We start from the raw sequence: 27,076 nt of genomic DNA on the forward strand, positions 1-27,076 counted from the left end.
TGTATGTGTATATATGTGCGTGGATGCACATAAACATTTTTTAGCCCTCCCAGCTTGGCTGGGGAAGCACAGATAACTCTCTTCAGTTTTCTTATACACAGGCATTTGCCACCATTTGAGATTGCACTTGGGTATGTGACTTCAGCACAGGCTGGAAAGATGCAGTTATGACATCTTAGAAACTCCAGTCCTTCTGGAAATCACGTGAAGTATTTTAGAGTATCTCAAGTGGCATTAGACAGCCAACATTTTGGCAACAGCATTAAGCCTCCAAGATTTCTGACTAAGAACTATAAGTCCAGGAACACTGCCAAGTACACAAATCTTGGATATTTGTACCATTAAGGAAGAAGCAGCATGTCCTTGGCTTAGGCAGCTCTTTTCTTCTGTCTCTGATCCATACTTTGAGGTTTTTTATCCTTTTCATATGAAGTCCTTGCCTCATTGTTATGGGCAGAATTCCATACCCAGAGCAAACAGCATCAGTGTCTGGAAGTCTGCCTGCCAAATCCCTGCTGTCAGTGCATCCATTTGAGGATGTTCTACTCATTAGTACAGAAGCTTATGCAAACTGAGAAACCAAAGTCCTCAAATTCTCTTTTATGTACACTAAAAGTATTATCCCACCTGAAATGTATTGACAAACACCAAAACACTTAAAATAATACACTCAGAGATTTTCAAATATTTCCTATCAGCTGACATGACCATTACAATCTTCATAAAATGGTGTTGCACTTGAATAGCATACATCTTTAGAATCAGAATTCAAGATTATATCTAAATTATACACTCTGTGTTTATGCACTTACATGGTTCTTGAGCTAAATCCACCTGTAAAAGGTTTAAAGTATGGGGCTGAAGGGCAGGCTCTACACTGAACAGTGATTATGAACAAAGAACAGCTTAGACATCAGGCAAGTCACTGCTGTACTCATCTAAAACCAAAACAATTTTGCAGGTACCTAGGTATTGAGTGGCTGTTAGTGTAAAAGCCAATGATGAGAAAGTTCCATTTCCAGTCTTGGAAAGCTGTTAGGAAGTTTTTTTTCCTGTTGTAATGCATTTGATCTTGTATCTCTCTAGCCACAAGAGGAGTTGCATCACGTAGGATGGATAATTAATTACAATTTATACATACATACAAGACTGACTGCTATGATACTTTTTTGGTAACTTTTTTTGTACTTAAAAAGAAGCTCATTTTATTTTTCACTGCTAGAGAACCTGTTTTAAAAGCTGCCTTAATTTTCCTTTACAAAATATCACACACCCATCTGTCACTTTTTATGCAGGTATTTTTCAGCACTGTCACAATAATTTCAAAGCAAAAAAAAGAATATATATGTTTAGTTACCAGGAGTCCAAAAATATACTATTCACACTCAATACAATGATTTTCTAACTTAAATAGTCAAATATATGTTTTCTTGCATGATTATTAATTCTGTGTTGTGAGAAGATGCCACGGGAAATATAAGCGAGGTTAACATCATGTGTTCCCTGCAATTCCAATGTCCAGAATACAGAAAATTGGATTAATAGTCTCAAATTCTGCATGTCCAGTATCTATGACAATATCAGAGCACAAACTGGTAAATGTAATCTACAAGGTGGTTTGTCAAAGTATTAAGATTCCACTTTAAAACTGAAATTCCAGTAAGCAAGTTGTACCTTATAAAATCACTTTATTCATAGTCAGTGTCACATTAGGATGACTACTCAGTAACTTGCTAATAGGAGAGGCCAACCAGCTACTGGGCAACTACAGAGTTCAAAGCATTGATGGGGGGAAAGGGAAGGGAAAAACCCAAACACTACAAGCAAAAACACATTGCCCCTCCCCTAAAATAAGTAAATCACTAATCCTTTTGAAAATATTCAAAGTAACACTACGAAGCAGCATTGCAGAAGAGTCTGGAGCACAAGTGCTATGAGGAGCAGCTGAGGGAGCTGGGGGTGTTTAGCCTGGAGAAAAGGATGCTCAAACTCTCTCCAAATGCTTGAAAGGAGGTTGGAGCCAGGTAAGGATCAGTCTCCTCTACCATGTCTCAGTGAAAAGGACAAGAGGAAATGGCCTTAAGCTGCATCAGGGGAGGTTCAGATTAGACAGTATAAATATTTTCTTCACTGAAACAGGAGTCAGGCATTGGAATAATGTCCAGGGAGGTGACGGAGTCATCATCTCTAGAAGTTTCCAAGAGGCAACTGTGTGTGGCACTTAGGGTTAGGGGTGCTGGATTGATGGTTGGACTAGATGACCTTGAAGGTCTCTTCTAACTTTGATGATTCTGTGAAGCAGTTATATACAAGAAACAATGAACCTCATATTTTAAAAATATTAAGCAAATTTATATACGTATACTAGTGAGATTGGGGTGAGTTTTGGTTTTCAGTGTTTCTTTTTTATTCCACAATATAAAATACATAGCTGTCTTTTTCTCAGCTTTTTTCTTTTAAAATAAAGGTCAGCATTTGAAATGCATTTATACTGAAACCTGAAGCCCTTTCTAAAAATATCCATTCTAAATTCCTATTGCAGAATAGCCATATGTTTTGCACTTTCAAGGGTTGTCTCAAAGTAATTAGTGCATATGTTCTTTGAAAACAACATCTTATTTATGTCAATCACACCTATAGAGAGGACACTAAAGCTTAGTCAAAAAATAAATGGTTGTGCTGATGATGGACACCAGCATCACTTTAATGCTGCAATGGAATATCTTTCTCAGATGTGTTTTGACTGGTTCATAAAAAAACTCTTAAATATAACTGTAAATTTTAATAATTAAATCTGTGTTTCCAACAGCAGTGTACATCCCAAAGAGCAAAATAATAATGTAGAAACCTGAGGGGACAGAAATTCAGTATTTTTTATCTTTAAAATGTCGGCTGTTTTGAGCATTTAGAGAACAGTCCATCCCTTTATTTTAAAAAAAAACCCAACCAACCAAAACCAAACATACCTTTAACCTGCAATTGTTATGCAATTTGTTTTTAAGAGGAACATCCTTCAATCTACTTTCCTTCTCTAGGATTTTCTACTGAAAGAAATATTTATATTTTCTTATTGCAAAGGATGAGACCCTAGATTACTATTAAGGGACTTCAGTGTTTTCGCTGGAGAACTTTTGCTTGGAAAGAACCTAGAAAGCTTCAGTACAAGAGCTGTCACTAAAGTAAGCATTAGAATGTTTCAATTTACACATCTCTGTTCTCTAGGTGTGGTTTAGAACAAGCACCATCTATTTGACTGTTCAATATTCAGCAGGAATCTGCCAACCAGGTCTGGCATAAAATAGGCACAAATGTTACTTTCTGCTCAGTGAAGTGAGCTCAGATCTGACTAAGTTAAGAGATCCTTGACAATGTTATCCCTGACAATCTTCTCAGATCTCAAAAATTAAATATTTAAAGACTTAATGAAAGCTAATTACTGAACTGCAGAAAACTCAATTCAGTTCAGCAAAACATTTCGTGTGGAAAAATAAACTGCAGGAACAAGTCAGTGCTCTGTCACAGTGTAAGAGATGGGCCATTTATTCAGTCAGAGCTGTGGTCAGTATTTCCATTAAAAAACTTCTTCACCACGAATTTATTATGGGAGTTACTAAGCAGTTACCTCAAGCTGACATGGCAGACAAAATTTCCTTTAAATTCAAAGAGTTTTTCTAATATTTAAAAAAGAGAAAAAGAAAAGGCCCATTGGATCTTTTCACAGACACAAGATCGCTATCACAAGTGCACTTTCTACTCTTAATTCCCACCCTCAGATGCATTTCCCTACCAGGTAAGTCTTCCTAATGCTTGGTTCAATTTCCTTTTTCTGTGTTTCAATCTGCCAGTCACAGCTTTATTTTTGACTGCCTCAGTAAGCATCCTTGAAATATCAGGAAACTCCATCGCTCTACTAGACCTGCATTTGCCAAATTCTGCAGCTGGTGCTCAAGTTACACAGACAAAAACAAGTCCCCAATAATTTGAAATTACAACATCTGTAAATCTAATTAATCACTGACTTCAGAAAGGTAAAATACTTCAGAAAGGTATTTTTGAGGACACTGTGGCAATAGAGGCTAAAAGTCATAACAAAATTTGACATGGCTTACAATAATAGCTGAATAGGTAGCATCATTCAAAATTGTGGACTTCCTTTGAGGAAGCAACAGAATGCAAGATTTTTCCTTTCTTATAAAACTAAAATGCATTTCTTCAGTAAGTAAAAATAACAAAATAAACAAGGAAAAACCAAAACCAACAACCCCCAAATCAAACAACCAAACAAAAAACCAAACCTACCAACACAAAAAAGCTCAAATAAACCAAACAAAAAATTCTACAAAACCAAAAAACCTCCACAAAAAAACACAAAACCCCCCGGAACAACAACAACAAAAAAAAACCCACCAAGCAAAAAACCCAACAAGAAACAACATCCTCCCCCCCACAAAAAACCACCAAAACAAACACTCACAAACGAAAGAAACCCCAAACCAAATAAAACAAAACCCTGAAAAACTCCACTTCTTCCCTCTAAAAACCCAAAACATATAATCCTTTACAGCTAAGACTATTCTTAACACAGCAGGTGGACAAATACCTTAGGCCTGGCTACAATTTTCCAGGGCACAACAATGAACATTATTTTCCCACCTTTTACACAGATAATTAGTACTCTCTCATTCCTCTAGTTCCCTTCAGCATTAAGGCAACAGGTATAAAAAAAATGTACTTTTTCAAGTGTTGGCACAGAAAAAAATATTTTGCCTTTAATCCAAGGAGGTATGGCAGTTGTGTTCCTCCACACATGCACCTTGGAAAGCTAACCAGGGAAGTTTTTTAAAGTATAGCAACCATCTGAGAGAGTAATTTTACATCTCAAACAACAACAACCTTGAGTTTCATAGGTCGGACTAGTTTGGAACAAGATAGTCACAAGGGAACTACTGATCTTCACTGTCGTGCTAAGCCAAGGTGAAGACTTAGCTTTTGATTATGCACCAAGGTACACGAGCTGACTAATTGGATTCAGTTCAGGACAGGAAAAAGGTCTCCTTCCCAAGAAAAACATCCAGTCAAATTGATTCAAAGAAACTTTGTTCTACCAGGCTATAGGTATTGGCCCCCGCCAAAAAAAAAAACACTAAGGTGTGTGAAGTAAGGAGAAAAGGAATCCACTAACATAATAATACTTAACTAGGTATTAAATAAACCATGTATTTTATAAATCTTGAATTACTATGTTGGCAAGACAGTAGCCAGCAAAGCAGCAAATGAGTCTCAATAAAACTAAAAGATGACTAATCTCTACAATGCTAACTCAATTACCCTTAATTAATGTGACCAGTAGTTGAAAAGAAGTCACCTTTAGTCCTTCAGCAAATCTCAGATATTTGTATTTTGAAAGCACACACCCCCTTTCTTTTTTGTTGCATTTTAATATTTTTTAAGTAGGTCAACCTGGAATCTTAGCACACTGACTTTTTTCAAGCCCTAATGCTACATCTTAAAATATTGCCCTTCAGAGTCTCCAGCTTTCAGGTCTGGGGACATCTTTATACGCTCCAGCAAGATTTCTGATCTGGACAACCAAGGGACCAAGGCCACAGGGCACAACACACTGTACCACATACCCAGCTGTACAATTGCTCTTTAATTAGAAACAGATTAACCAAATACAAATGGGACCAAACTGGCTTTTTAAAAATTCTCTGCGTCAGAGAAGCACTGGCTTTGCCTTTTCAAAAAGGCTCCAGATTAAACGAAAAAAAAACATTTTAAAAGCAAGACAAAATTTACCATAGTAAAAGAATTAGAGGGAAGACAGTAATGATAACCTTTTCAACTGAACTCCAAATGTCCTACATCATTTCACTTTAGGCTATAATGACAGCCCCAAATTCTACCTTAAAGCATTCTTGGCACAAGCAACTTCATATATGAGACCAACAGCAAGTAATTACTAACCTTTCTACATTGACTGGCTTGTCAAATTTAAAAAGAATATAATCTCCAGCAACTGGTGTGACAGCCCAGAAAAAATCTTCCCCTACGTAGGTTTTTTCTAGCGTATGCCCCTGGTAGACTTTTAAAGATGTCGAAACCTCTGCAGGTGGATTCACGTGGATTTTATGCAGTAATGGTTTCAGGAAGTCTTTATCCTAATTGAAAGACAGACAAACATCATGCTGGTCAGACAACCTTGTTTATTATGTTCCTTTCCCAAGCGGTTACACTTAAAACAAACATTGACATAAAATGGAAAATGAATGCATTACTCATTTTGGGTGCATCAGATCTTGTACTGCTCAGTAATATGGACATGCCATTAAAGTAAAAAAATTAGAAAAAATATCCCCTAGCAAAAATTCACATAAATAAGCTGGACTAGAACTTCTACTTTATATTAACCAGTCTGTATCAGATTTAATTCCAGCTGGCACAATATACATCATGCTTGAAAATGCAATACAAGAAAATGCCTGTGTTCTCCATTGCCACAATGTTTTTTATTTAATCAGCCTGCTCTGTAAAGGAAGGGAAATATTGTCTACTAACTGTGAGTTTCTGGATCTTCCCTGCTAGAGAAGAGTGGAGGCCAACATGCTGGAAAAGAGAAGGCCTGAAGCGTATCCGTAGGTTAGATTTCTGTCGATCACAATGTTTCTGAAATGGTGGGGGAAAAAGGTAAGGGTGGAATAAAAAACAAAAACAAAACAACACATTAGTAAAAACCAACACAAGGTAAGAACCTAGGCCTATTTATCCACATTTTCTTGTTTTCATTCTAGAAATCTACTAAGACTGCTGTGCAAATGCAATACTGTTCAAGGTTCTTGCACAGACCCTGTTTATTCAGCAAGGGTGTTTCTTGAGAAATGAAGGACTAAAATATAAAGTTTATTTCCCATTTGGAATTTTCTCCAAGAGTGCTATCCAAGTAGTGACATTCTGCAGTGGTTACGTGTATTAGTTTATTTTAGGTCTGTTACATGTAGAATCTAACTTGACTTTTGCTTTTTATCCTTACTGCATCCATCTCCAAAATCTCCAAAAGCAGTAACAGCTACAATGCCCCTGAGAAGTGTCCCTCTAAAGTTCTCTTCAAGATAAAAATCTTGGCAGGAAGAAAGACTCTTACAGAATATGCAGTAACCACACTGTACACTAAGCTGGCTTTCAGCTGACAAAAATCAACTCATTCATCATCATGAAAACATTTTAGAAGCTTTATAATAAAAAAACAAACTTACAGCATCTTTCTCAGGATTACACACTTTCACCCAGAGGATATGGTCCAGGAGCCAATCAATAGGTTTCTCCTTATAAAACATAAATATGAACTCTACAATAAGAGTGATATCTGGTGACTGGAACATTTTACCTGTGGGTGACATTAAGAATAACTGGAATTACTTTAGATTAGAGGAAACATTGTCTTTTGAAATCAATGAGATACCAGATGATAACATTTGTGCCAAGACGAGAAATGTTAGCACTGAACAACTTGAAACTTCAGTGTTACTAAAAGTTACATAGCTTTCAACTAAATAAAACAACTATTCAAACAAGAATCTGCTGTCATATATCTTGGTGCTATCAAAATATTCAGTGTATGCTAAATGTACCACAAGACAGTCTCCTTAAGAATAGAAGTTGTCAGTTTGAAAAATTAAGAGAATGAAGAGTTATGGATTGGCATCTATTATTCCCCATGTCATGTGTATGTTCAAGCACCTGAGACAAGGAGTATTGCAAGTGCTATCTGCCCAGTCACACAATTTCAGCTTCTGCAGGTACCAAAAGCAGAGATGCAACACCTATCACTAATTTCAAAAACTTCTGGGCAGGAAATCAAAGTGAAAGAAGGAAGCTACCAGAACATATCCAGAGACAATGCAACTCAAAAAGAGACATCCCACAGTGACCAGATTTTTTTTCTGCAGTGCATGGCCAACAGCAGGACTTCTGGGTGGCACTGTGCAAAAGGATTGTTGGGAATGCTGCAGACTGTGAGGCTTAAAGGAGGTCTTTGCAAAAGAAGGAAACTTACTGTTGACAAAGAAAGTCTATTTTATACCAACATGAGCAGTCACCTATAGGTTGTGGAATACACTTCTCTGGCAGTAGAGGTGTCTGAAGAGAAAGGTGGCCAATACACAGAGCTATTGTATCAATCTGAATGCAGCACTTGAAAAAGATGCCTTCTATGAAAACACTGCTACACATTTGGGAATGGGGCACTCCAAGGCTGAAGACAGACTGACAAGTGCTTGTACCAGAGACTTCACTGAACCATTGGAACAGACTGCTGAGAGGAATGCTTAAGGCACCATCCCTGGGGTACTTAAAAGATGCGTAGATGTGGCACTTGGGGACATGGTTTAGTGGTAGATTTGGCAGTGCTGAGTTTGTGGTTTGACTCAATGATCTTTGAGGCCTTTTCCAACCAAAATGATTCTATGACCACATGCCAGCTAAATCCCAAAGGCTGTTCCAGATTTCAAGCTAGATTCAGAAAACATCACCAGGTTTGCAGTTGAAGTCTGAAGTCTTTGCTAGGTTACAATGGACAAGGCAAGGAAGAAAGACATCATGTAACAATAAATCTCTCAGAAGGCACCAGCTGAAGTGATTCAGTTCTGCAGATGTTGCTGAGATGTGGGCAGTGCTGGACTAAACAGGGCTAGGCTCTTGAGGCATGTGTGCATCAATGGAGCCGAGGCCAGCAGAAGCTCTTTTCCAATGCAAGTCTCTTGTCTCTCCATGTTTTGGAGTCCTGTACAACACACTAACACACAGCACTCAGGCACAGGAAATGTTCTGAGGGTTTTTTTCCACTTGTGAAGAGGCCTCCTTAGGCTTTCTAAATAACAAGTTCCACAAGTGGTAGAGGTTCTAATATTTTCTCCTACTCTTAGGAAAACCAGCTGGAGTAGACATTAAGAGATCACTGGGACAGCCCTCCCTTTTTTCATAAAGCAGGTCTGATGCAATCTCTTTTCTTTATGACTTGTGAGAAATTGGATAAGGACAAAGCAAATGAAAGACTACTCAATGGAAACTCTGAGTTTGGAGTGTCTGAGTTAGACTACATCATTATGCCATGCAACAAATATGGAAGAAGCATCTGACTAAAGTACCAATTATTTTACCTGTTAGAATGATGCTATACTTATTATAGTAGACAATTTACACACTGAGGTGGAAAAATATATGTGGTGAAAACATTAATTGATTTGACATTGCTATATCAAAGTTGTCCCTTACAGGAACTTTTCATTGAGCCCTTTACAAAGCAAAAATATTGCCATCATTTTTAAGTGTCTGTTGCAATGAAGTCCTCAAATAGGTATCTCCACATGAAAATACTCTGTAACCAAAATTTGAAACTCCCACTACACAAGTGACAACTCCTGCTAAGCTAGGGACAATTTAAAAGCTTTAGTTTTAAATGACATAAGAAAGATATTATTTTTCTTAGTACATTGTTAGTATTTACACACTATATTGTCACATTATTTAACATTATTTGTGGAAGTAAATATTTAAAAATGGGTAGGAAACAATTATATGATTAGTTAAATGTTGTGTAAAATAGTCATGCAGAATAACAGCTTTCAGCTTGTCACACTTCCAAATAAACAGACCCCAATTTTCCTGGTGATTCATCTCTGCCTACTGCTTTCAATGGCATAGGGCAGGAGAAGAGAAAAATATGGTAAGCCCTAATAAAACACCAGCTAAAAATGGGACTTATCAGATGTTTCTGGGATTTTTATGGGACTGAAACCATCACTTCTAGGTGACACCTGCTGAGGCAGTCTGTCAGTCACATCTGTTTCTATAGGAAGTGCACCTTTCCATGTGGTGTCACAGAGATGCACAATACGAGAGCCAGAAGACAGAAATATCCTCACAATATTGCCCTAATCTCAATGCAAGTAGACTGAAGAGACAGTTTATCCTCTTCCACACTCTGTACACAGCCATGATGCGCTAGAATCCTTTTCTTCCTCTACCCAAGGACAGAGCAGAAGAATCACACTGACATTTTTTCCTTTGACTAGCTCATCTTCTGAAGAACATACAGGTTATTGTCTTGTCCTCTCTTACAGAACATGTCACTTAGAATTTGGTATGAAGGTACAGGATCCTACAATTAACTAAATTGAGAACAAGACTGAAGGTAAGAATAGGAATTCACTCTTATCCCTAATTTAAGTTATCCTAATTTTACATAAAATAGAAAGAGGTTATCAATGAATTATTTATCTCCATCTGGCAAACTTGTCTAGGCTCAGAGGCAGTTTCCTCTAGGCTGGCACTCTACTGTTCACTATGCAGTCAACCATCCCAGACTTGGGGAATAATATAATTACCATAGGGATGTCACAGGGTGCACCAGGCAAAAACAAACAAGCAAACAAAACCCAACCAACCACCCACAAATCAACCAACCAACCAAGCCATGCTGATACATCCAACTGCAGCTAGTCAGAATAAGTGAGGTAAGCTGGCTGTCCCTACAGTGGCATTTTTAGACCCAAGCAGCCTCTCTGCATTACACTGCACTGCACCATGGAAGCATTCAACAGTGAACACTTTCAACAATGAACACTGGAGCAAAGATGGACAGGAAACATCCTGATCCAAGACAAGTCCTCCTTCAGTAACCAAGGACAGACATCCACACACCACCTTCTGAAATGCTGCCATCACCTTCCACACACAGCTCAGCACAGTTTGGCCCCAGCCCCTCGCCCTCTTGTATAATATTGCCTCACTCATCTGTCATTTCTGTCTCAGGATACCACTGACACAGCAGTTCTGCCATGCATCCATGTTCCCTTTTTTCCCATCACAACAGTCTTCCTACAGCAGCTCAAAAACAGAGCTCTGCAGTGAAGTCTCTGGTAAAACAGGTCTTCAAAGCTCTGGATCCTTGACTGGCCACACCTAGTCCTTGTAATAGAAACCAGCCCAGTACAGCTCCTACTGTACAGATTCAGCACCCAGCCCCTCTGAATCCAAATCAACCAAGCCCTTGCCTAGTCTCTCCTAAGCAAGAGCAGCCTGGCTTCCTGAGGACACAGCCACAGCCCAAGAACAAGCAGCAGCATTGCTGAGATCCTTCTGTCCTGCAGCTCCCATGCAGCAGCATATGAGGAAAGTGCTGTGAGCCACAGAAGCACTGAGACACCACCCAAATCCAACCTATGGATTTGCCCACTGGCCATCCCCAATATGCAGCCAAAAACCATCAAGTCAAAGAAAGAGACCTAAGCAAAACACTGCAGTGAACATGCACTGCCTCAAACTGCAAATTCTGTGAAAGAATTGGAGCAATGGCTCATCTTGCACAATACAGTACATGGGAACAGACATAAATCCAGGACTCTGCTGACATAACTTCAGAGCTTTTGGATTTTGGGTGCATACAACCTACCATTGTGAAGGAACTTCAAAATTTGAAAGAATTACAAGAAAAACGTAAAACCTTGCTCCATAAAACCCTAGGAATACAAGATATAGACTCTCTCAAAGTTATTAATCTATATTGACAAAAATGATGACCAGGACTGAAAAAAAAACAAACCTGTGGAACACTTTCTGGTTTACTGTGCCCTGAGAAGACTTCTATTCATTTTTCAAACGCCATCCTTAGTGAATTATTCTGGCCCTCAGTATTTTGCTGGCAAACACAAGGCACGCACAAAATGAAACACTTTGTTTTCTAGTTCTCTGAACTGCAAATATCTAAATCACTCATTTTAATTTCTCCACATGAGCATCACAAATATTGAGTCTACACCAACAATAATTTTACACCTGCAAGCACATATTCTAGCTATAGCTGATGTTTTCAATGCTTCCTCTGTTAATGATATGCAAATTGCTGGCATTAAAACCAGAATCCCTTTGAAGTTATTTAAAGCTCAAATATTTGTCTTGATCTACTCTTTCCCAAACTTCAACTATGTGCACAGACTGAGCAAAACTGCAATCAGAACAACTTAAAATAAACAGAACAACAGGCCTTAAAACATCAGGGCACAATAAGACAGCCAAAAGGCCATTTCAGACCACTCCATTAAAAATTTGTCACAGCTGACATTAGAGCTACAGTGCAAAGATTGCAGTTCCCCTGGAAAACACTTCAGCTCACAGGCAGTTGGAAGACAAATCATTATTCCTCATAAAAAGCTAGTAGGACTTTCCTACATCATGTCACAGGTCTTGCAGTGCAAACAAGAATCTAGAAGAGTAAAAGATACATCTCCTTCCACAGAGCTTCTTAAGGAAACAGCATGCATCTCACCCATTATTTATTAGATACTTGACAGCACTTAAGACTATGCTTTCAGGATTAAAAAAAAACCAAAGGAAGCAACGTCTGTTCCGTGGCAGAGGTGACAGAATTCTATAATCCTGCTGTCAGCCTAAATAGCTACATTTGCCACTTCCTCATGTAGCGCTTGCATAAATTAGATTTTCAGTTCAGAAATACACTGTGACAAAAAATCCCACATTTTACCTCGCATACTTGTAAGCTAATCAAGGTTTCCAACAGCTAACAGTGAATCAGCCACACCTCTCCTTAGAGAGATTATTTCTAAATCAGTAGCATCTAGACACAGTTGCCCATAGAAGCTGTGGATGGCCCATCCCTGGAAGTGTTCACAGCCAGGATGGATGGAGATCTGAGTGACCTGCTCTAGTGGAAGGTGTCCCTACCCTTGGCAGGGGTTTGGAACTTTAAGGTCCTTTCCAAACCAGGCCATTCTATGATTCTGTGAATTGAGTGCTCTACATTCTTGGACACCTACACATAGAACTGATCCCCAGCTACAAACTACTCTTCCCAAAGGTATCTCCATTACCAAATTACCACAGTATCAGTCTGCATCAAGATCCATAAAGGGATAGCAGAGATGAGGCAAATCTACATTACTTGTCTAAAATTTCCAAGCAATTTATGGTTATAGCACACCAATGTGTACCAGAGCCAAAAGTTTTAGTTGCTTTTATGAATACTAATTTTTCCCTCAAAACTTAAGAACAGGATAAATAGCTATACTGGAAGAAGAAAAAAATCTAATTTAATTTTCTAGGTAGAAAAGCAACGTTAAGATTTGTAGCCATAGCTAAATGCATCTGAAATTCTACTGATATCGTCTAGTTAAAAGGAGGCAAACAAATATGATACAAGGAACAAAGAACAGGGATGTAAGCAGCAGGAGCTAAAAACTAAATTTAACTGCAGCTACTTTCAGAGCCCACACTGCCCAAAAGTATACAGACTGTAGAAAAACAAGATATTTTTAAACAGCTGTGCTTTTGATTAAGCCAAATGTCAGTATTGAGAACTGTCTCTCTGCCCCACCAGTTTTAAACACTGTGCCCTCTACAACAGCACAGAGAACAGAAAGGGGGGGGTTAAATACACAAATTCTAAGCAAGTTAAGTGACCTGAAATACAACTACATGGGGTAGACAGTGTATGTCCTCAAGTGTAAGTTGGTTTTATGCACATTTGGTATGTCATTCTTACAAAGTGGCAATTTGTAAGCAAGCACACTCAACTACTAAATCAGGCTAATGTAGAATAAATGTAAATTCTATAGCCCAGGAGCTTCATACAGAATTTACACTTAAAATGCAATTAGACTGGAGCTAAAACTCAAATTGTGGGCTTAGTCTGGGTTAGGGTTTAACTGTTCAACAGTAGAAACAGTCTTATCAAATGCAGCATTCAACCAGTGCCTCCTAACACATAACAATGTCGTAAGGAGTTCCCCAACCAAGGGGAAGTTCATTTAGGGCAAGATGTCAGTAAGCTACTTAAACTCTTATTTTTCCATGCTAGGCAGCGTAATTTCCTATTTCTCCCACCTCTAACGTCTCAGAACCAATCCCATAATTATCTCAGCAACAGTGTATCTCTGATGGTAGCTCAAAGCAGTTAGGTGATGGCCAGGTGTACAAGGAGACTTCTCTCTGCCCATTTCCTTTCCTCCTCCCCATCGTTTCTGTAGGTTAAACGGGCAGGGAAGTCTACAAAGTATCATTCTGTACCCTAACATAGCATTTAAGAGGGATAATTACTGCTTTCCTTTCTATTCCAGGAAGCTCTGAGACCCCCAAAGTCAGGGAACTATTGCACACCTGATGCTGAGCTGGAAACAGGACAGCACTTATTCAAGGAGTGCAAACATTCTCAGTTCTCAGTACAACCATTATGGGTCACTGAGATAAAAATGAAGCCATTCTCTGGCAAGTAGATATAAAGGAAAGAGAGCAACAAGAATTTCCAAGAGAATGACAGAACTCAGGGCTGCACTTTCATCTGTAGGATTTTCCTTCTGTTCTGAACTCAACTTACAGCCTTCATATTGGAATCGTTTGTGTTGACAACAAAAATCTCCAAAGCCTGCCCCAGCTTTTGATTTTTCCTTGTATACCTCCAGCTTGCTGCTTTAAGAAAGATCATGACACATCAGTCCAATAATTAAATAACCTTCTGATTTTTAAAATCCCTTCAAAACTTCTCTGTCATTGCTTTTCTGTTAAGTCTAGTATCTCTCCATGAAAAGATATTAGTGTAAGAGCAAAGAACCAATTTCCAGAGTACCCTGGCAGTCAACCTACAACAACCCGAGATCCTGCACTAACTCCTCTCACTGTTGCTCATTGCAAATGACAGACTCTGACTGCATCTAAGAAGGAGCAGATTGTCATAACTTCTCTTTCATGAAGTAGAAAGATGGAGATAGAACAGGCTTTGCAACAAACTGATGCCTGCTAATTCTTGGAAATTTTGGCAGAAATACCAATGGAGTTATTTTAGGTGGAGCTAATTTTAATGGTTTTTCTTTACTTCAGTCAGTTATGTCTTAATTACATTTTTATTTTAATGGCAGCTAATCAAAAATCAGTCATGCCTTGCAGTTTGATTGTTAGTATTTTTAAAAATTAATTTTTGGTTATAGAAATGCCCTCTCTTCTAACAGTTTGAGTTTGCCTCTGTCATACGAAAGTATAGGAAGCAAATGAGGGGCAAAAGCAACAACCATGAGCTAAACCACAGTTCCTAAAAAAGGCAATGAATTTCTACTTCTTGGTATATTTCCAGTACAAAGAAGATTGCTTTGAAGTCAGATCACTATTAATTCACAGTCTGAGTATGAATGTGTACTTTCAAGCTGCAAAACTGAACATTTTCTTACCAATGAAACCCAGCTGAGAAAATTCTAGAATCATCCAATCTTCAGAAGCGAGCTGAAGCGCAAAATTTTTTATTGTGCTGAAATAATTCTGCTTGACAACAATGTCATCCTCAAGCTGGAGGAAAGTAGAAGTGATATCAACATTAAAAAAAAAGCACAAGCAAAGCAATAGAAAAAAAGTACAACTAGGAAATACTGACTTATAATATATTGCTAACACATGCCATGTATTTCTAATACTAGCACTGATATAAAACATAGATGCCACAGCCTGGAATAACTATTACAGGGATATAATATATATATATAATACATATAGTCTGTCTATTTGGGGAGAACTAATACAGAATCCTTCTGTAGTAAAGATCCACAAACATATCTCGACCTCTTACTTTAGAACACTGTTTTTCCAGCTTCTTTGTTCAAAGAAAAATCATCCATGAAATAACGTTAGTCTAAGTGGCATTATCAGAAGAAGTTTGATATCTGTATAATTTATACACAAATGTGACTGTTTACTCACAAATGTAAGAGCACTGAAAGTTTCTCCTCTGAGACAAGAGGCTAAGAGACAAATATCTGCAGAGGGAGGATTAATTTCACCTGTCCAACAGAAGCACAGGTGCATGGTCTATAAGTACCTAGTCCAGGCTGCAGAACTGCCAACATGGGGTGCTACAATCCCTTTAATTCATAGTAAGTGAAAACTAGATGAGATGTGTGGGACTTTACACCCTAAGGACCAAGGCACAAAATCTAATAAAGATCATTAATGCAGTTACTAAATCTGAAATACCTGTAGGTAAGACTTCTACTTCAAAGCAGAAACACATGATAGGAACAATTCCTAAACTGAGCTAAACTGAAGAAAAACTGCTTAACTCTGTTGTTGGAAACCTCTCTTAAGAAAAAGAAAAAATCCCATGTGTATACACAACAGTAGTATTAAAGTGACACTGCACTTTCAAAAGAAAATAAAAATAGATTTTAGCTTAATTTCCACGAAAAACTATGCTGACCTTTTTTTTTTTTTTTGCCTAGGCAACTCTACAATAATTCATTTTAAGGACAAGTAGTTAAGTTGCTTGGATTTTCACTTTTTTTGCTAGGCATCTTAAGATAAGTGACATAGGATAAGTTACTTTCTACTTCAGAGACAGTGAGACAGTGTCCTCCTCAAATTACTTCCCCATATACCATAAACACCATACTTAATACCCTCTTTAAATGATGGGATCAAGTTCCCTGTTCTGTGAAGGTCCTTCTGATATGTCCAAGAACCTAATTTCTGGAGACTCATCTGTAAACTTGTCTCAAAATAAGAAAGAGAAATTTACCTGAATGTAATAAACCCCTTTTTTCTGGGCATACATCATAAGAAAACAATAATCCAAGTTTTGTTTTGTTCTCCATCTGAAATTAAATTGAAAGCTTAAGGTTTAAGAAAAAATACAATACATGCTGGCAATATAAAAGTAAATTTCATTACAAAGAATGACACATTAGTGAAATGTTAGGACAGCTGCTTTTGGCACTGTTCTCTCAGGAAATCCACTGTCTGAAAAAAAAAATAGTAACAAAGCTTTCACCTTATGCTTTTATACAGACATCAAACTGTCTGTTTAATTTGAACCTGATTTTGTGACAACTACCTGACATTTCACTAAAAACACATGTGCATTTAAAATCGTAATTCAACATTAGTTCAAACAAAAAACAGGGTTTTACCCTGCGTTTCATGAAGAAAAACAGCAAATCAAAGGGTCTACATACAGGAATAACAGTATATCAAAAGTCTCAGTTCTCCTCCCAAAATCTAATACTAAATGGATCCAACCAAGCATAGGCTCTGATCATGCACAGAGCAGCATGCAGCTAGGAATGAGATGGATTCACAGAGCACTTTTAGCATCCCCACACTTGCAAGAATTACAGTAAGAAAACATTTCAAGAATTCACATCCCACTTGCCGTTTTGTAAACAATCCAAGTGTGGGTGTGGGAGGAGATGGGAAAAGATCTGGGGGAATAAACCTACCTCACTCTCTCTTTTGAGTCTCCAAATGTTTCTTTCAAGTTTGTCAAGTCAGGATAATATGTTGCAGGAGGGGCTATTACTTCCACCAAGCCAGAATTGATCTCTGTAGAAAACCTGTCAATAGAAACATCCTGAAGTCACATGAGAGATTCTGAGTCCTGTAGCTCCTGCTGGCTTTCTGTTGGAACAGTTATTGTAACTGGACTTGCTCAAATGAGGCATTTAAGAGAACAGCATATAGAAAAAATAATTGTTTTCCTCAGCATGTCCTTCAGAGCACTATTGCCTCTTGCCAATCAGAATCAAACTACATTCTAAACATGTTTTTTGCATTTTGTCAGAACCTAGGTTTTTTTTCTGTGGTTCTCTTTGAATACACAGAATACAAGGCCCTAACACAGATGTCACAAATTTCCATTCATGTTTAAACAATCCCATCTGTTTATGGTGTATCAAATAATTTAATCCCACTTCTGTTTTACAGTTTAACTGACTGAATCACCGCCTCTTAATTTGTCATGTCTTACTTTTTTTTCAAAAGTCCAAAATTCCACTAAACAATCAGGCATGATCCCTTATTTCCAGAACATGTTTAATTGCTAATTACAATCTGATTTAGTTTACCATCAATAAACTAAAAAATCCCCGATTAAAACTACAACTTACTCTCTTTCCAGGCTTGCAACAACACTGTTAACATAATCAAGATCGGTCTGGGGAAAAACAAACAAATAAAAAAAAAATTATTAGATTACTTCTGGAGTTACATTTCAAAAGAATGAAGTAAAATAAACATTGCAGGTGGCTGTCCTTGAAAATCACTTTCATTATTTAAGATATTGGAGCAATACAAGAATGCATCACACATGTAACTATGTCTTACCTCTGATAAGTTTTTTGTAAACAGAGAGGAATAATTATCTCATATCTGCACTTCACAGAAAAGCATTAAAATTCACACTCTTGGATGATGACATGATCATTGAGTGTTTGTGTAGGAAGTACTTCATATTATTATTATACAATAATAATAGTAATAATAATACATAAGAAAACATATATCTTTCTGGAAAACAGTGCATTGAACACAGACACACTTATTTCAAAAGCACATCTCCTAAGCTCTGCATTTAAAGCACAGACAGCACAGACAGCAGTGAGCCTGTTGCCTTTCTCACTAGGGTGACTAGGGTTGCTTTTTTGCATCAGAGACTAAATTTGAGGGACTACCAATCTTATCAATCACTCAGTTCTCATAGATGAAATAATTCTAAAAAATTACTCATTGGTGAAAATACAAATTGTGACATTCTGGAAACGCCTAGATCATCTAAATTGCCAGCACTGGACAATTATTCATCCTGGCTGTACATATGCATTCCAAGCAAAGAGAATTTGTGAACTCATAAATGTGACTGAAACCCCTGGTCTTTGTTATACTTATTAATCTAATGATTTTGCATACTGCTTACATTTTTGAAAAGAATAGTCTATAAATCAACCCAGATTCTGGCTCATGAGGATTCTGGAGAAAGAGTTGTCTTTGAAATGCCAGAAACAAAGGAACAGTTCATATTTTTTTCTGATGAATTTGTAACACAGGATATCATTAAAGGATTATACACAGAGAATAAATCCCTCCCAAGCCTTTCTATAGAACTGCTAATCTTGTTTGATAAAAGTGCTCAACCCTTGATCTTAAAAATCACCATTTCTATTTTAAAGATTTATTTTTATGAAATCAAACATAATGCTAGTGACGCACGCTTTTAAAAAAGGACAACAACAGCAGTGGATTTCTTCCAAAAGCAGGTTTTAAATACCACAAGAACATGTGAGTAGAAAGTATTTCTCATAATTTTGTCATATATATTTTCTTCCTAAGTGCTATGCTTAGTGCTGGGCAAGAGCTCTAGTAAGCTGGTAAGGTGCTCACAATTTAAAATTCATCTTGCACTGAGCTCCACACAAGGAGACTCACAAGTCCATATGGACCTATATCACTGTTTAAATACTTTTATGGATTGTTCCTACACATTTAATTAGTAGGATGGAGTTAGACACAACTTTTTCCGATTTGTGTAACAGTTGCAAATCACAGGAACCCAGTGACCCAGTTTCAGTATATTCATCTTTAGCTGAAGCATTTATTTTTCTCTCTTTTCAAAACCTTTTAAACGTTAAAAATACAGAATCTGCAGTTCAATCATCATGTGAAAATACAAAAATTTGCATTTCAGTTGGCATGCCAAATTTCAATTACTCAGTCCAGCATTAAGAATTCCAACACATCTAATACAGTCCCTACTATAATTGCATAGAAAAATATAGGATTTATATATATCCACATATACACACTCAGCAGAAACACAGCTAGTTTCTATTCAGTTTTCCAGAGATTAAAATAAATGCCAAACTTCATGCCAACTAGAATCATATATTTGATCACAAGTCTGTGCCTTAGTGCACATCTCCTTAGTGGGAACATAGTTTTGACCTATTTTCCACACTACTATGAAGCTTTGCTACTGCTTGTAAAATCTTACACTCTTATATAGAAAACATCACAATCAGAAAAAAAAAAGTCCTGAATAAGAGTTTTTTCCCTACTTTACACTATTTGTTTGTGTGCTTCACATGAAAGGCTGGAAGTTTTCCCCAGTCAGAGCTGCAATCACAATAGGATCACATTAAAAAGATGCAGCTTGAAGTCTTCCAATCTCATATTGCAGTCTTGGTTGCCACAAAAAGTCAAGAAGGTCTGCTGCTACAAACATGAGATACAGAAAATACCACTTCTGGCTTAGTAGGCAACCTTTCCTTCTCAATCAGCAATCATTGTATCACTGTAGTGCTAAAGTAGATGACACTTTTAGAATGAAAAAGAACATGTAGATTAGATGAGTTGATGGAATTTTTCACATGATCAAATGCATTAAAAACACTGGTATTCATATTCTGACATCATTTTTAAATAAGCAGTTGTATTGATATCTACCAGCAGCATATGAGATTCAGAGCCAGGATTTCAACACAAAACCCTTCCCCTCAGGTTGACTGGCTTCTTTCCACATCAGAACTTCAGGAGACAATCAACTCCTCTCATCGCCCAGGATCTTTGCCAACACCCTTTGGCATGGACATGTCCCAGGAAGGTGACACTTCTAAGTTAATTCACACGACATCATGAAATGAGTATGAGAATACACAACAAATTTGATCAAGCTGTGACTATACCCAAGGGAAGAGTTAAGTAGACAGATGACTTTGCAGGGTAGCAATGGAAGGAAATCTGGAACAACTAAAGTAAAACTAAGGATCTTTCAAGCAATATCAATAAACTCAATCAGCAACTTTAAAGCAACAGAAATTAAAAATCCATTATTAATTAAAACCTATTCCCCATTTTCGAGGAATAACGTGTTTACTGCCTTGACAAAATAAGACACAAGGTCCTCTTTATCAACGTGAAGGACACAAGACTGCTCATCTCCAAGAATCTTAAACAGGACAAGACAAATACAGATAAATAAAAAGAAGTCACCAAGAAAGAAAATGAAATGTGTAACTGTTCTTTAGGCTTCCAGCAAAAATCATCTCGTAGATACCAGGTCAACTTTGGAGCAGACCTGATGAACTTAAAATCTGTTTTATGGTATCAGTGCTGCTTGTAACTATTGAAATGAAATGCTGCAGTGATTGCAATGATACAGTTATGAATGCTTTTGTCTATCAAGGCATTACTAAAACAAATTTTTTCTTACTAAAACTCCTAAAGCTGAAGATTAAAAGAAATCCTTAGGAATTCTGGACCCTGGAAGATGCTGTGCTGGAAGAAGCACAAGTGAGTATTTTAAGACTAAATCCCTTTAAAGCAATTAAAAAGTGCAAAATTATGCTAGGCCCCAACCAAAGAGTTACCATTTCCAGCCACAAAAATGCACTTTATCAATGAATCACATGAAGCCTTACAAATAACTTTTGTCCTGGTGCATGGATCTCTGAGAACTTCATAATGAAAGGCATAGGGATGGTTATTTTAGTATCAGCAGTTCAAATCTTTTGGCCCCTTCTTTTCTTCCTAGTCATATGAAATTACTGTTATTCAAGAGAATGCAAAACACTTGAAGTAAGACATTTTCATTTATTCACACCAGAGCAAGGATTGATCCTCACCAGCACCTTGCTTCCAGCAGAGGCAGCAATGAAAAGATGCATTGCAAAGAATAAGAACAAGACAAGCACATACAACATCCCCTCCTGCTATCATCCATGCTCCAACCACTTTCAGTTCAGGTTACTTTCTGAGACAGATGTGATTTTGTATATTTAATATTCCTCAGTAGACTCATCTTCAAGGTACCTCATTAACATCCCCTTGAGCCTATCTAAACTTCCAACAAGAAAAGAAGATTCTAGTTTATGGGATCTGTGGAGTTTCATAAGCCGGTGAACGTGGCTGTATCCAAGGTTTAACTCTTTGCATCAACAATTCTGATGACAAATGCATGTAGAATGCTTTGATGAATCTCTCTTTTAAAAAAGCCTCAGAGTCTGTTGTAGAACAAACTAAAGATTGTCAGTGAAATAAGTTTTAAATTTCCTCTGTTTTTGTCAAATGCTCCAATTCTCTAAAGCACTTTTCTGTAGTGCCAGCAAGGCTGCACGTCAAATTTGTGATTATTGTAACATTTGTCTGAACAGACATCATTATTCTCAACAAACACAGGAAGAACCAGAGCAGCAGCGAACTTCCCAATCTGCTTTATTGATTTTTATGAGTGTGTGCACAGCAAAGCAGCAGAATACATTAGCTAGCAGAGAAAATGAAAGGTTAGAAAGTTCTGATGAACAGCTAGCCAAATGTCCTACAAAACCAAGATTTCTACTTTTAAGAATCAACCCTTTAACACTGTTAAATTCTGACTTCATACCCTCAAGAATAACAGAAGGTAGATTGGTTCTAAAAATGTAAGAACAACCATGGCATTTAAGACCAAAGGTTTATTCACTGTCCTAAGTGGCAGAAGCATAGAAAAAAAATGCAATCGTGGAATCTCTCAAGCTAAAAATGACACAAAAGGATCATCAAGACCAACACCCAGCTCCTCAAACAACTACTTAAAACTAAACCATATGACTAAAGGCATCATCCAAATGCTTCTTGAACTCTGACAAGCACGGTGCCATGACCACTTCCACTGGCAGCCTATTCCCATGACTGACCAATCAGTGGAGAATCTTTTCCCATTGTCCAGTCTGAACTTCCCCTGATGCAGCTTCACACCATTTCCATGTGTCCTGTCACTGGTCACCAGAGAAAGGACATCAGCATCTCCCTCTCCAATGACCACCTCGAGGAAGCTGTAGACTGTGATGAGGTCACCTCTCAGTCTTCTCTTCTGAGTTTAACAATCCACGCTGCACTTCCAAAGTCCTGCCCTCGATGCCTTTCACCATCTTGGAAATTAATCTAGACTGTTAGATTATCCATGAAATCTACTAGAAGAAAGTCTTACATTATTCAAGAACATCTTTCAAAGAATGAAAAAAAATCCTTGAGAAACAAGCATGCTAATCTGCATAGTGTGGTCATTTCATTGCTTACTAATTACAATTTCGTTTGATCTTTCATCATCCCATAGAACAGGAGTGGGATAATTTTACCACATATTTCATATAATGACAAGCAATATAAAATTACAGCCTTCAGAAAAGGCAAGCTACAGTTTATTTGCCTTGAAATAGTGAAAGTACATATAAGTATCATTACCTATATACAAGGCATAAAATTTCCACAGGAAAAATCAGCCACTAATGTGGCATTTGGACCTATTTTGGGATATTTATGCAGTGAAGACAAAGCCCTAAGGAATAAAAGTGCAGCAGTGGCTTCCAGTGGTTGCAGTAGTGTATGTATATAAACAAAGCCTGTGGGAAAAGGTAGTATCATCATTTAGAGTTCAACAAATGCAGCTGAAAAAAAAATTATATTCAGGAATACAGGGTCTTCTTTCTAATCTGAAGCAGTAGGTTCAAGTTAAATACAGGGAACATGAGACCAAGATGCAAAGCAAGGAACAGGAATGAGAATACTGTCATAACATAACCTGCTAATGTTACATAAGCAAAATGCAGCCTGTGTCCTACATGAGCTAATGACTTCATCTCTCCCTTACTGAAATTCCCCACTCTACCACACAGGCAAGAAATTTCTGTCTCCAGTCATTTCTATGATTAACCCAATGCAGTTCAGGACAGGGTTTCACAATGCAAAAGCCTTTGGCAGCAATAGCAGGAATACTCCTGTACCACTCCACTGTTGTTTCTCCCTACCCTTGTGCCCTGCCTGTCAGATCCTCAATCATGAGAGCAAATATCCATATGGATTGTGCTGTGAACCACAACAGCCTGTCAAAGAACAAGTAGAGTTTTTAAGAATGCCAGCCAGAGCAAAAAGCAACACATTACAATTCAAGACCAGATACTCAGATGCAAGTTATGCTAGTGTCATACAGCCACTACTAGTTTGGTGGAGTCTGAAAGAAAGCAGCATATACTGCCTCGCAGCATGGGAAACCTTTGGCTGTCCTTGGGGAAGCCTGCAAATTGTTGAAATGGTCTAGACAGCTTGTCTTCCAGAAGACAGGCAGTTGCTGTGTACAGTCTAAGGTACCCTTCTATGATTTGTGCTCTTTATTTGGAGGATAGAAGGAATTTTTAGGTCAAGGCAGACCACTGGAGCAAAACTTGATAGTGCTGTCCAAAATTCAGTGCCAATTCAGTCCACCAAACAAGTATGAAGTCACCTGCTACAATGCTTCCGAAATAAGATTATGACTGTTACTTCCCACCTCACAAATACCCTAGATATCACCAGAGACATCAGACACAACTCTGGCTATCAATAGTGATGTTCCTTTAATCAGGTAGTGATCAGGTAGGTGCACCTCAGCAAGTATCTCAAAGAAGCATTTCAGTCATACAAGTCTAGGGCTTGGGGAAAGAGCAAAATCCTGGATTTTATCTTTGTGCTGAGATACCAAATTTGTCTCAGGTACATTCAAGTTTTCAAATCCTGTCAAGGATCTTTTTCTTAGATCTAATAAAGATTTTTATCACTGGTTTAATTCCTTATAGAAACTTTGCTAGTCACTGACATGAAAAGAGAAGCATAAAATCCTATGTTGGTGTCCACTATCAGCAGTCCATACTTCTGTGAACTAAAGATTAGGTGACAAAGGAGCAGGGATTGCAAAAACAAATATCTCAAATTCTCACTGACAGGTCAAGCTACCTTTACAGATAGAAGAGCTGGCAGTGTATCAAGAAGGTGTGTTCATCCTGACCAATTTTTGAGTGAGAAGTCCAAAATAAAGATTCCCATCTGTGGAGGCCTTTAATATTATTGATGTCATGATAATGTATTTTGACATGACAGCTTTGATTTTTTGAAAAATATATATACATTACACATATGTATGTATACACTAAGATCTACCAGATTTTCTCCAACTCAAGATGCACAGTCAGATTTTCAAGGACTGGGAATACACTCTCCAGAGCAGTTCCAAGAAGGGGCAGCTCACAAACAATTAGCAGAAAGCATGAACATCTCTGGACCTGGGATGATGCTAATACAGTCAATACTCTTTTGTTTTCTATCAAGAGAGCTGCTAATCAGAGAGAACCATAATTCAGGCCCAGAGCAAGAAGAGGTGAAAATACAGAATTGTTTATTTCATGGACAAGGTTTACATATTGCACTACAGTGTCAATACCTGCAAAACAGGTTTAGCAAGATTCGACCCAGTACATGCACCCAGTCTTTAATTTGCTAAGGCTTTGATCATATCAGTACACATGATGGTACCTTGCTGGGTGCTTGTGTCACACTGACCTAACCAGGACAGAAACTTTTCCAAAGAAATAATAAATAAAAGAAGATTCTCCACAGAAGGAGCAGAGAGAAAACACTATTAAAGATCAACATCTTTTAATTTAGCAGCCACTATTTACATAAAGAGATAACACAGTGACAGTAAAAGATAATCAAGATATGCAAATTTTTCCAGTTTAAGTGAACTGTATATACATGAAACAAAAGAGTAAGATATAAATAAGGAATGTGTAAGAAAGAATAATTTGTGGCCTAATGCTCCAAGAACAAATGGCTGGTCAATTACAACCTAGTCAGATGTAATCAGCAGCAGACAGAAATAGCAAAATGCTTTTGCATACCTGTAGTGTCTTCCAATTCTTCCTGAAATGATTTGTCCTTCTGATATTTTTGGTCAAATCAAGGGCTTATAGTCTATCCAGCATGCACTGATTACAGTTTGTACAAAAGACTGTGCTAAGTGCAATCTCTGATTAATGAAGTGGACTGACAATAATTTCTGATATATTTAGAACAAGTCTAAGATGTATTTTCTTCATTGTACATGAGATCTCCCCACAGAAAAAGCTCAACATTTTGCTTAGATACCAGGAAAATATTCTCATTTCTCTCATATTCAGTTGTGTGTGTGTATATATATATGTCTAAATTATCATAGTGAAACAATAAAGTGCTTCAAGACCATGTTTCCCATGTTAATTGCAAACCCTATTAAATAAAAATACTAGATAACAAGTTTAACCCAGAGTTCATGGTTTCTTAAACCTAGAGTTTATGGCTTATTCTGAAAACAAGTTCTCATACAAAGCAGGTTAATGAGATTTGAATCATTTGTTTTCAACTCATATGAGGTAGGAACTAGCTACATAGTGAGGGGGTATAAAAAGATTTTGAAGTATTAAGGAATAATGAATCATACCTATTTATTAGTCATCCTAATGAACACCTGCAAATTATTCTGCCATAAAGTTATTTTAACAAATTGGAGAACATAGACATATGTCAGTAACTAGGACAATTGAACAGTTTACTGTCAAGCAATTCTAGTAATTACTTAAACTGGTGATTAGTTATCACATCAGCTGAGATATTTCAGAGTTTCTTGAACTTCCAATATGGAAATTTACTGTGTACAATTATATTACTGAGAAATATTCTTACAGTAAATGAATATGCAGATCTCTTTATTTAGCAACCATAATGCATCTATATTTACTAGCTCCTCTGTTTACACTGTTGAGGCTGTTTGCAGAAGGCCATTAGCCTTCTAATTTGTTTTCTAGTAAAAAATGAAATTACAAGAAATGAGTGAGATTGAACTACTAAAAAAATAGCAGTATTAGGAGAGTTTTGTAGTGTGCTTAGCACAAAGAGATTACAGTCCATGACTGTAGCTCCCAGCAATGTTTCTTAAACACTGTAAATTTGATTTCTCAAATAAAGACAGCAATGTAAATACTAAAATCCTTTATAAACGCTATTTTTCCTATAATTTTCCTCTAAAACCATTTTTGTACTCTTGTGCTCATTTTTTTGTTGTTTCTATAAGCTATAGACAAGGCACAGATAGTAATTTTAAGCTTATTAGCAAAATTACATAACCTCACCCTATGACCATTTCTTGCTGTTCTTAAACTGCATATGTTTGAGCAGAGGCCATGCCTTTTTTTAGAAACTTTTGACATCATTTTTAATACAAACATAGCTGGTAAAAGTTCTAATGTATTTTTAAATAAGCCCTTATTATTGCATGTGTTAATGACAGCAATAGCCTAATGCATTTCAGGCTAGGATACCCCACAGACAAGGCTATTTTAAAAGACACAGCCCTTCTTTTTGTTTAAGGAGAAACAGAAGTCTACCAGAGGAGTAGGTCTTCCTTCAACCAGCCAGAGAAAATGCTTAATAA

At 37.3% G+C, this 27,076-nt stretch overlaps 1 protein-coding gene across 2 annotated transcripts in view; it reads right to left on the reverse strand.

The window, feature by feature from the left end:
• The window catches only part of MGAT4A (alpha-1,3-mannosyl-glycoprotein 4-beta-N-acetylglucosaminyltransferase A), a 72,534-nt gene that overhangs the window by 12,144 nt on the left and 33,314 nt on the right, over window positions 1-27,076 (reverse strand). For both annotated transcript variants that reach the window (XM_014892739.2, XM_014892756.2), the window contains exons 6-12: window positions 17,934-17,980; window positions 17,268-17,381; window positions 16,568-16,643; window positions 15,231-15,345; window positions 7,254-7,384; window positions 6,559-6,666; window positions 5,968-6,161 (exon numbers count right to left, since the gene is read on the reverse strand). In XM_014892739.2, coding sequence (XP_014748225.1) covers window positions 5,968-6,161; window positions 6,559-6,666; window positions 7,254-7,384; window positions 15,231-15,345; window positions 16,568-16,643; window positions 17,268-17,381; window positions 17,934-17,980 — 785 coding nt within the window. The remainder of the gene's footprint in view (window positions 1-5,967; window positions 6,162-6,558; window positions 6,667-7,253; window positions 7,385-15,230; window positions 15,346-16,567; window positions 16,644-17,267; window positions 17,382-17,933; window positions 17,981-27,076) is intronic.

Source organism: Sturnus vulgaris, chromosome 2 (assembly GCF_052056855.1).
Source record: "Sturnus vulgaris isolate bStuVul1 chromosome 2, bStuVul1.hap1, whole genome shotgun sequence".
NCBI lineage: Eukaryota > Metazoa > Chordata > Aves > Passeriformes > Sturnidae > Sturnus > Sturnus vulgaris.